The sequence below is a fragment of the Pinus tabuliformis genome, chromosome 1_2 (genome assembly GCF_031772625.1).
Source record: "Pinus tabuliformis cultivar Carrire ecotype Pingquan chromosome 1_2, CPIR1, whole genome shotgun sequence".
NCBI classification, from domain to species: domain Eukaryota; kingdom Viridiplantae; phylum Streptophyta; class Pinopsida; order Pinales; family Pinaceae; genus Pinus; species Pinus tabuliformis.
This window is the reverse complement of record NC_142298.1, coordinates 229079669-229091844: the sequence shown is the minus strand read 5'-3', so window position 1 is coordinate 229091844 and position 12176 is coordinate 229079669. Positions and strand designations below refer to the sequence as shown.

General features: G+C 36.4%; 1 protein-coding gene across 1 annotated transcript; it reads left to right on the top strand.

Annotated features, from left to right (window-relative positions):
* Nucleotides 1-6493: 6493 nt before the first annotated feature.
* LOC149205240 (uncharacterized) lies at nt 6494-7734 on the top strand. Its single transcript, XM_089397351.1, has 2 exons — nt 6494-6863; nt 7451-7734. The coding sequence occupies exons 1-2, from the start codon at nt 6494-6496 to the stop codon at nt 7732-7734; spliced, it is 654 nt and encodes a 217-aa protein (XP_089253477.1).
* The last annotated feature ends 4442 nt before the right edge of the window (nt 7735-12176 follow it).

Here is a 12176-nt window from a genome sequence, read left to right as displayed (position 1 = left end):
GAAATCAAAGCAGGTGCTCCACTAGGCTTCTACGCTGAAACTCAGATCCTCCATGGTGTACCTGCGTTGCAAAGCAAGTGGAACAAAGGCCACCTGCGCTGAGCGAGATGGGACAAGTGGCACACTGAGTCATTGCTCCAAAAATGACACTTGGATCAGGGATTTCGCCTTGTGATGAGTCAGAGGCTCTGTTTCTCCAAGTGGAAGCAAGGTTCTCCAAGTGGACTCAAGAACTGAAGATCAACTAAAGATTAACTGAAGAGAGAGAGGACACAAGGCAGCTACACATCAGTTGCAAGCTGACTCATCCTTTCTCAATTCATCTATATATTGAGCTCTTTCCTATGAGCTCAGGAGGCTGGAATTTTGTGCAAAGTAATGCTATGCTGTTGGTTTCACTGTAGAGCTATTGGGTGATTGCTTGAGGGAGGTGAAGAGGAGAAATTCTTTCTGCTGGGAGGTGTTGCTGGATTAGGACCTTCAATGGTTGTAACACTCTCAGAACCTTTACTTCTTCATTAATAAAAGCTATTGAGGTTCTTCTATATGCATTTGTTCCAATGATGTTTTGTGATAATTGTATATTTGGTTTATGCTAATCCGTGAATCAGTTATGATTGCATGCCTCTTGTAGTCTCCTTCTTTGTCATTTTGCAGGATCTCATTGTAGCTGGGCCGGCAAAAGAGCAAAGAGCTGGGAGCAAGCGGCCATAGAGAAGAGTTTGGATTCGACATTAAGCGCAAGGCAACGGTTAGTGCATTTATCCACTCTCTTTTGCTTTCATAAAGAAGTAAACCTTAAGTAGTTTTCTTTACAGTTGTTGCTGAGGTACTATCACCCTTAGAGTGGGATAGGGTCATCCGAGTCGGATACTTTTCCCTACAACATGTAGTCCTCTCAACACCATCACTGCTTTGGCATGTTTCTTTGTTTCTCTTCTTGTGCTCCATGCAAAATCTGCTCCCCTCTAGTCGCATGGGTCAAAACTTAAGAGGGAAAGATTGCTTTTGAAGAGCCTGCCCAATCCAATAAGTCTCGGTTCTTCAATCAATCACTCGTTTTCTCCAAGTATAATGTTGATTTGTCTCTCTGACGTGCCTTCTGATGACAAAAGATCAGTGGTAGGAATCTACCTGAGTATGAAGAGAAAGCAAGAAAACAAGGGGGCCCAAAAGGATCTGGAATGTATGGATAAGATCAATATCTCTTTAATTAGTTTTCGGGTTGTAGTTTCAAGTTATCCTTATTAGTGTTTCGTAAGGTTGACTTATTTTCACTCATTGTGTGTATCAGATCAATTGGTGGGATTGTTACTAAAACAACAGTTGAAGTTGTCATAACTGAGCATGCCATTACACCTCTTATTGCAAATTTAGGGAAGGGTGTTGCTCAAATTTCCCTGTTAGCATTATTGACAAGAGAGAATGTTCAATGGTGGCAGACATTGTAAGTTCTAAATATGTGCACAGGCCACTTGGCTATCCATTTGTTCAAACCATCTTCTTGGTTTCTGATTTGATTTGGTCAATCCTTTATTGTATCTGCATCGTCTCAGAGCTCTTCTCATGAGTATATTCATCAACAAGATCTTATCTACCTTCTACAAATATCAGGTGCAAAAGTTAACTTACTTGAAGTGAGACCATGATCATATGAAGTGATTGAATATCTGGTACTCCAGAGCAAACCCATTCAGCTCAGAGTCTGCTTCATGCATTTATTCTAAATAACCAGTCATCATGTGGTTCATATTCTGGATAAGTACTTGTATGGTAAGCTATGAAATATGCTGTCTGTTTTGTAAAAAGCTTTTGTCATGGTTGTTATGTATTTTGATAAACAAATTTAGATGGCTCTTGATTGGCACAGATGTCTATTTTTGTCTAAAAGAGTTCATTACTGATAGTTGGGGATTGACATGAAGTGCTGGCACATGTTTTGTATTTAAGCAGATCTTGTTGTTGGTCGTTTTGAACACGCGGTCAGTAAAAACAATGCCAATGGGGAAGGATAGAGTTATTGCTTATGTTGGAAATGCAGCTGAGGCAGTGAATGCTGATGAAGAGGCAGCCAATCCCCTTCATGAGATCCAGAGTCTTTGCATGCGATGTGGAAAAAATGTGAGGCTCGTTGAGAAACCCCCAATGCTCTTCTTGGATTGGTTTGATATGAATATGTTTGACTACTTCTAGTCTTCCAATAATTAATTATTATTGTTGAACTGTAGCTTTCTAACACTCCGTAAATCTTTTTTTTTTCGTAATAGGTCTTATTTAAAATGTGTGCCTTTTCTACTATAGTTGTTAGAATTTTCAATGTACAATAACTGGTGCTTGAAGTTACATTCTTAACCAGAAAGTTACATATTTGGAATAGGAGAGACTTGTACTGATCATTCTCCAAAATGATATCAGGGGAAACGCATGGTGGATATTTGACAATGCTTCTATTTTGTGTCTAGACTTTAGAGTTGGCTTTTGTTACTGGATTTCTTCTGCAGCTTGGATTTTGTTTTTTGGTGGACACGGTATCTCTTTGTTCGTAAGACCTGTTTTAGAAAAGGAAAGTTTGAGTTTACACTATTTCATACTTATTGGGAATGACTATAGGTGGTTTTCACTTATGCCAACTATATCAACAATTTTCCCCTACACACTGAATATTCACGCACTAGTGGAAGCAAGATCTTGTATAACTGACAATGTTTTTTAAATATGTTTTCTTGTTACAATTGCTTATCCATGCCTTTTTAATGAAATGGACCCTAAGAGATTATACTGAAATCAGTTGCTTTTTGTGTTTGGATGGAGAAATTTTTCAGTCTCTAAAGGAATTTTCTCATCTCCATTTTACAGACCTCTTCATAAAATGATTTTCTTCCCTAAGATTTTCCAGATGGAAGCATTTCTTAGCCATATAGAATTTGTTAGGACATTTTTGTTTATAAGGCGTGCATTTTGACACAATGTTTATATAATACATTTGCATGTTTGAACAGTTTGGACATCCTCTTTTCGAACAGTATAAAGCTTATAACATTTTTATTATTTTTTTCTTTTCCTTGGGTATATATATATATATATATATATATATATATATATATATATCTTAAGTAAAATGCTACTATTGTCTGCTCTTGAGAAAAGAAAATTCACAGCATAAATGGCAATGTCCAAGAGTCACATAGTAGTCCTTGCTCCATTCGTTACTAAGGGCTAGGATCCATGTTGTACTGAATAGTGCATGCACATTGTTGTTGTTTTTTTTTAACTGTAACGGATATAAGTTTTATTTATTTGAAAAAGATAGGAGGGGTCTTTGCCGAGGCAGCCCCAATTACAAAGTGAACATCCAACAAATTCAGCTTTTAAGTTGCATCATTTTCAAGGAATTTGAAAGGAATAGTCGTCGTTTATAATTAGCTGCCCTTTCATGAGAGAGAATCCTTTGTTCGCCATCTCGTCTGCTTCACCATTCAGGTTTCTGAGGATATGATAGAACTTGTAGGAGGTGAAATCTTGAAGGACTCTTTTCAATCTGCCCAGAATTTTGTTGAGGCTAATCCTCCGAGTCCTCGAAGAATAAATGACCCCTCCAGCGCCAGTAATCCCGGGGTTTCCTTTGGAGGCCCCATCGAGGAAGATTGTGGTTGGATTTTTCGACCTCCACCAGTTTATGAAAGAATCCTCAGAGTCTCTTTTACGCCATTCCAGGTTTGTTGTTTGAGGAGTGAGAAGGAACTTTCGAGGAGAAGGTTCGAGGGGGTGAATCCATCTCCTTTCTTCGGGTAGGAGCAATGAATCTTCTTTAAAAAACTGCTGTTATGTGAGCTATAAGGTATAGTAGCATCTGATTCTTTTCATGGTTATTTTGTATTGAATTGATATGGATGCATCAATAATAAGTACAGTTGATTTGTTTTTATTCATTATTTTCTAAATGGCACATATCTCTTTCTTCTTGAAAGGCAGTGAAAAAGAAACAAATAGATGTAGAGAATAGAGATCTATTGTGCTATTATAATTTCCATCAAAACTTTTCCATTAGGTAGGTTTGGGAGTCTATGGTTATTTGATTGCACTTGAAATAAAGCAAGTGAATGTAAAACACCTCATGATTCAGAAGGTTTAAACTGAGCTTTCAATACCTTGTTTTTGATGCAGTGCATAAAGTCAAGATCATGCCAGATATGCCATCCAGATGCAGTTTTCAGTCTTGTAGGTCATCCTTTCTAAATATGGAGTCCCTACGCTCTCGATCTTCAAATTTACAGTCCACAGTTTTGGCTGGATGGGAAGCAGTGAGAAAAATTCGTGTTAGACCCCATCCTCCTCTGCGTGCCACATATTCTCAACGTGGTCTTGCTTATGTGCAAGCTAGTGCAGAATACATACGAGAGGTGTCTACCCTTATAAAATCAGGGGCAACATCACTTTGCAACAGCACATCAAATGAAATGACACAAGGTGTGACTTATCTTCTATAACTTTGTAGAGGTTTTAGACCATCTTTGTCCATGTCTCGCTATTAAGAAAAAATATTCAGTTACATAGCACAATTTGAACCTCTCTGTTACAGGGATGTAGGTTATTAACAAAATTGTGTTTGTTGATTTCTTTAAATTGTCATGTAGTTCGGAAAATGCAAATTCTTTCACAATTTTGGGTGAAACTATTGTGGATTCATCACATTCAAGCTCTAGTAAACTTAAGATTTGCAAGATTTGGAAATCCAAGTGGGTCCTGCAAAAATTTCTAAGGGGTCTTGCCATGCAGTGAATTCAACTTCCATTCTAGAAAATGTATGCACTTATTTAATACACTAGTTTGATTGAGGGAGATAAATGAACGTCTGCTAACATAATTATTTTTTGCAAAGGCATTCCTTGGAAAGGAGACACGTTCCATCTCTGTTTCTGAAGATTTGTTTGGAATCTCCTGTGCTAACAATCTCAATTCTTTGGCCGCTGAGGGAGTTTGGAAATATTGATCAACACAGTTGCTACACATATTGTCAAATAAATATGTAAAAATATAGCACTCACTTCAGATAATTTTATATATGGAAGCCTGCAAAAATGATTCGAAGCAATTTTATAAGTAAACTAAAGGTTGGTGTTGAGTCTACATCTGTGGCTTGTCTTGGAAATTGTTGAAGACCAATTCAAAAGATATGACAGGCCCCTCTAGCATATTAAGACTATTCATTGTGGTGATCAATCGTAGGCTACTCTTCCACATTTTTGTGGTGCAATCTAATCCATAAAGGCTTATCTCTATAAGTAAGAGTTTCATTGGATGATTTGAATGTGTTTTTTATGCTTTTGAGGAAAATGGAATAGTGGAATTCAGACCCACGTCCTCACCATAATATTTTTTTTTTTTTTTTTATCTCGGAAACAATGATGCCAGTGAATGTTCCCAGTGTAATATTGTTTTTAGAAGTTCTTTGTTGTGCTTTATAATATTTTATCTGTCCTTCTTTTAACATAGTTGTCATATGAATTGCAAAAATATTATTATAGGTCCCTTTAATATAGTTGTCATAGGAATGACAACATTGTTAATATATATTTTTTCATAATAATTGGTTTGGGAAGTTGAGAAGTGCTTTATAGTATTTTTATCTGTCTTTCTTTTAACATAGTTTTCATATGAATTCCATAAATATTATTATAGGTCTCTTTAATATAAATGTCATAGGAATGGCAACATTGTTAATATATTTTCTTCATAGTAATTGGTTTGGCAAGTTGAGGAGACTCAAGACTGAAACTTGAAAAAAAGCCTTAAAATAATATACAAAAACATGTTCACATGAACAACAATTAAATGGATAATGGGGACAACGGATAACTTGTGACATGAAATTAACTATAACTCATTATCATCCACCCTTGCTTTCAACAATGTTGATTCACATGTTTCTATTCTTCTACACACTATTATTATTTACAAAATATCCATATTCGAAATACAGAACTAATACTTTCAACGGTAACTCATTATCATCCACCCCTGCTCTCAACAATGTCCATTTAGTTATTTTTCTACACACTACTATTATTTACAAAATATCCTTACTCAGAATACAAATAACTAAAAATATCAAGTGTAAATCATTATTATCCACCCTTACTTTCAACAATGTCCATTCACATGTCGTTATTCTTCCACACTTTATGGCATACACACTTTATCGTTATTCTTCCACACTTCCACACTTTATGCCTTACGGCATTTTCTTTGCAACATCAGATGCAAATGCTAGTTAAAGAACTATTAAAATGTTGTTCCAACATTGATTCCTCATTAAAGAGGTATTCAAATGCCGTTCCATCATTGAACGAATAAAAAAGTAAGGCTCAATTTATTATTTATTTGAATTAGCATACAACTTTGGACTGTCTATAAAACATAACCTTCAACTACATTACGTAATGTCACTTGGATTGAAGGTTGAAGTAGTCACTTTGTTCCACAAATTAAAACCATGTTACAACAACTTGCATCAAAATGCCCATGGCGCTCAAACGAAACTGGTGATGGAATAGAGCGAGACCTGCTAAGGTATGTCCAGCAAAACGCACAGGAAGGGGATGCAATGTCTGTGGTGAGTGCCATTGACAACTATCATAAGCGTACTAGGTTGCAAAAACATTTAGGGGAGAAGCAAGGCTCTATTCTTGATGCCCAAGTGCAGAAATTTGCTAGACCCATTGTGGGCATAGAGCTCCGAACTTATTGTGGGTATTCTTCCATCACAATCGCAACGAAGATGACAAGTTCTGGCAGGAAACTAATTTCTTTACAAAATGGCACTCCTAACTTCGGGGTTGCAGAATATATGATAAAACGTGCAGGTGAAATTAATATCGACATAAATCTTTTGTTTTCTCATAGTTGAAACCATAAAATCAGATATGTATAATGCATAGTTGAAACGGTAATTAAATATGTGTAATGCGGAATCTGTATATCTCCATTGTTAAATTTATGCAAGTGAATTACCCTGCATATACAGGCATGTGCATTAATGGATAGACCATGAATATTGGTGACAGTTGAGAACCTTAGCATCTGATATGGTTATTATTTTTATTGTTTTTTAAATCTCTTCCTCTCCCACAATGTTTGGTTAGTGTATTTTTGTGATATTGACCACCATGTGGGTCTCTCGGACATTGAGAATTAAGTTAGCAGTGTTGCTCTTTCACCTCACCTTTAGTTTACTTTACTCTCTCTGTACCTCTTTTATATGTTGTGATTTATGTTTTCATTCAAATATTAATCGTGCACTGCATCATTTACTTTACATTCTACGAACCTTTCCATAGTCTTTTATATTTTATTCCTTAGCTTGGTACTGATATTTATCTCTCTTTTCTCTCTCGTCTGTCAATCAAATTCATGAACAGATTTCTAATAGATTACATATTGATTTGATCAGGCCTATCTTCAAAGGTGTCACTGTTGAATGAACCATTGAGTGAAGACGTGGTTCCTAAATTACGCGACTTCTGCGATCAAATGACAGTCCCATACTTCCATTTCATATTCATAAATCACTCTCCCCCAAATTTTATGCTCCTCAAGGATAGACGCTTGCTGGGAAAAGGAACAGTCATTATTGCAAACACCCAAGGATTTTCCATGAAATATTTGAGAGACAATCCTGAGGAATACGAATGTGAAATTGATGTGCAGGGAATGATTGTATTTACTTATAAGTAGAATGGCATAAATTTGTTGTTGGAAGTAATGCTTTCATGTCATGTGTAATTGTTATTGTGAGTTTATAAGTGTTAGTCTAGAAGATGTTGATTCTTATGCGATAAATTGAAGCCATGCTCTAGATGTGAAGAATTCAGTGTGTTATGTTCTATATATATATAACTGTTCCGATGAATAATATCATAGTGTGATTTGTGTTGTGTTGCACCATCTCTCTGCTCTCTTCAGATTATTAACATGGTATTAGATCAGTGTGTTATGTTCTATATATATGTAACTGTTGAGATGAATATTAGCATAGTGTGATTTGTGTTGTGTTGCACCATTTCTCTGCTCTCTTCAGATTTCTAACATGGTATTAAAGCTCTTCTGAACCTGACCAGAACGTGACTGGCTTACTAGAGGGCTTAGGAAAATGGAAAGATCTAAGGGTTGATCCATGGAATTAGTGTGTATATAGTAAATGTAGATTACTGCATTCTATTTCTTGTGTATTTTGTGTCAGAATTTTGTGTGGGTTTCTTGCCATCAAATAGCACCAGATTGGGACATTTCTCTTCTGAGAAGAATTGGGTGGCACCTTCATTCTCAATATTGTGTATCTAGAAGTGCCTTTTGCTGCAGCCCTCATTAGTTAATGGTTGATGTCATGGAAGTGGAGAAGGGCTATCTGCTTGCGTGAGTATCTTGACATCTTGTGCAATCAAAAGCTGGTGGATCTCGAATTCAGGGTTTGAAGTGGGTTTCAAACTCTCGAAATATCTGCAAATAGAAACTGGTCAGTTTTGTCATGTGTTGTTGGCAGATAATAACCGGCACAAAAATTGAGGGTAAGGAGGCCCCTTGCTGGATATGGAGAACTCAACGACTTGTTTTTCAAATTGAACAAGCTGGTGCGTGGATCTGAATTCGAGATCTGGTGCGGAAGAGCTTCAAAGGTTGACTTTGTTTAAAGAATCCAACAATCGCTGTTATTATAGCCGCAGTTTGTGAAGTGTCGTGAGCCACTCGGTGTTCCAGACTTCCAATTAATTTAGAAGTTTATTTTTTGGAACGTCACGGTGGAAAAAGTCTTTGGTTTTTGTTTTTCAAACCTTTGATTCGAATGGTTTGATTCATTCAATTAAATTTGAACGTGAGTTTTCTTTTTCCTTGGTGGACGTGAATGTTTTGACTTTAAACTTTGTGGAATGGCCATAATTAATAAGGAGAAAAGCCAAGATCAGTTGGAGCATTTGGAGCGTGGAATATTATAAGGAGAAAAGCCAAGATCAGTTGGAGCATTTGGAGCGTGGAATATTATGGTGTGATGAGCGTGGATGGAAGACACAGCCATGTGAAACTCGACCTATGGCCACTGCTTGTAACTAAAGCAATGGCAGCTATTTTGCATTATGTTGAGCCGTTATGAATCTTCAGACGAAAATGATTGTTCTACATGTAGAGGGAAAAACAGATTGCATGTGGAGAAAATTATCAAGTGATGGCGATCTTTGAATGGGAGATATGAGCGTCACAACATGCTATAGGCTGCGCTCTAGACAATTGCAAGAGGCGCCCAAAAGCAGCAAACAACCTTCCTTGTGGATTCTCCAGATCGATATGGCACATAGCGAGTTTTACTTGATGGCTTTGATGTTTATTCACTGGTCCCAAAGTTATTGTAATCTTATTTTTTATTTAGAAAATTTTATGAAAGACAAGTTAATGAACAAAGAAATATTCTTCAAGTTGATGGTTCTCAATATACATCATTGACTTGGTTATTTTAAGTCGGTTCTATGCTAATGTACCTTGTCACTTTTCGGTGCTTCAAGAACATTAAGTGAGTCTTAAGTGAGTACTGGATACAATTAATATTGAGACAATTCACCTATACAATTATCAAAAGTGTAGTTCGATGCATTTTGATAGATGGGAGTTGGTCCATAGGGAGGTTCAGTATCGAGATTGTTCTTCGAGAAGCGTCAATTACAAAGTTCATCAAGGATGGTTAGATGCAGTTATGTTTTAAATGGAGGTTAAGCGATAGCTCGAAAATGTGGTGGTGAAGAAAGAGTAGTGTTTGCGAGATTCAGAGTGGATGTGGGTGTTAAGACTACATATATCATGTTGTTGTTGTAATATGTATTTTGATTGTTTTCCATGTAAGCATTAAGAGAGGGTGTTGTAAGTAATGCTTCCATGTCATGTGTAGTTGTCATTGTGAGCCTATAGGTGCCAGCCTAGAAAATGTTGATTCCTATAGTTGGAGTCATGATCTAGATGTTTCCAAAGATTTACCTTGAATTATTTCAAAGACAATCCAGAAGAATACAAATCTAAAATTGATGTGAAGGGAATGACACTATCTACTTGTAAGTAGAATTGGCATGTATCCGTTGCCATAGCCAATCGCAGTTCCTAATATAAAGTAGACATGGTTAGCTAGTTAGTCTTCAGTCGTTAAATTTGTCCAAAGTTCAAAATTGTGCCGCATCTGATATTAATTATAAATAAATTGTTTTAATATCAACTAATGGTGTGTAGAGATATATTTTATGGTATAGTATTAAAGAGGTGTAATTACTAGCATTTGCACCTTATGTTGCAAAGGAAACGCTGTAAGGCATAGAGTGGGGAAGAATAGCGACATGTGAATGGGCATTTTTGAAAGCAAGGGTGGACGATAATGTGTATGCTGAAAATGGATATTTTGTTATGGTCAACCTAATGCATTCATTAATTAGATGACAACGAAAAAGTTTCAGGCCTAGGCTGAACCAACAAAAATCTTTTCTACAAGACTGAAATTGCCTAAATGATTCCTCAATCAATGGAAATAACCGTTTCCCTCCTCAGATACCTAAAATACATTGTAGGAGACTGATTTTTCAAGTAACTTAATATAACTAGCAATTGCCCCAAAAAGTGCAAAGAGAGGCCGATTACAGACAAGTTTTCTTATGTACAAAGTGTTGAGAATGGAGGATCTCGGATTAGACTTTAGTTGGACTCTATTGGTTTGGGAGATGTATCATGTGTTACCATTTGTGCATATTATGGGCATAAAGTTTGTTATGATGATGGAGATTATTTTCAACCAGTGGTGGGTTGGCAACAACTTTTGTGAATGCCTTGGGTAAGATTCCATCTTCTGGATAATGGAAATTCCAGTGTCCATTTAGTCTATACTAGAGTGCAATGATTGTTGGCAAAGCTAAAGAAACTGTCATCAATGTATAGAGCCAACGTAACTCATAGTCATCAGTTTTTATCCATACAGGGCTATGATTATAGGTACCAGCCATTTGAGCAGGTAGCCGGTGTATTTGCTAAATAGGGATCATGTTATCCTCGTGGAGTTATTGGTTGTGCTTATAAAATATAAAGTAGGATTGAGCATCGACTATCTGGCTGAATGGAATTTTTGATAAGTGCTAGCCAATTTTATCTATTGTGTAATCATCCAAAACATAGAGGCTAACCCAAGTGGATGCTTCAGTGGAAATTGTGTGGCCCTTGCATTATCTAGGTCCTATAGAAGCAAATAACAAAAATAGCATCAAGTACAATCCATCTCTAAACCGAAAAAACATCAACAAACAGGGTAGTACAATCCATCTCTAAACCGAAAAAAACCTCATCAAACAGGGTCCAGATGACCGTTAGCATCAAAAAAAAAAATTCATGTTACAACAAATACCTACATATAATCAAAATCATTGTCTATATTAGGATCTCCATCATCAATATCACTCTCTAAGCATTAAAATAAGATAGAAAAAGAAGTAGCATCTCAAGTCAAGATTTTGTTTCAGTGATGGGTACATTTTTAGTAGGGTTCTGAGAGAAGAGTTCATCAACCAATGTCACTAACACTAGTACATAGAGAGCTTAGTGTTCTTGATTAATTACTAGGTCATACCCTCATACATAACAAAATCCAACAGAAATGTCACAATCCCCACAATCTTGAAATCTTGAAAAAGGTTGTCAAATCTACTAAATTTTGAGTGAGATCTAAAATTTTACTTTGTCCATATGAAATTCAATGAGGTGAGAACTACTCTCAAACATCCAAAGTCATTTCATGGTAATGTTATGAATTGCATAAGCAATACTAAAGCCATAGGCTTGAATATTAGCCTACCCCACTCAAAAATTCTTGTTTTTTTCTAAAATATAATTACGTTTGGAACATCTTTAATCAAATTGTGCAGAATTGGCCAGTTTGGTACCTAACTAGCCAGTGCAATACCAAACTGGCCATTTCCAGTTCCAGACCTTGAACCAGACCCGTTTGGGTGTCAAAAAGATCAAACCGGCTGATTTCACCAGTTCCAGTCTGGTTCCAATAACACTGGTTCTATGTTATTCAAGATTTTTGAGCAATACCCTGTAGTTATCATGCATGCATATTTATGGTAACTACTATACTTTTTCTTACCTTTGTCATTTCC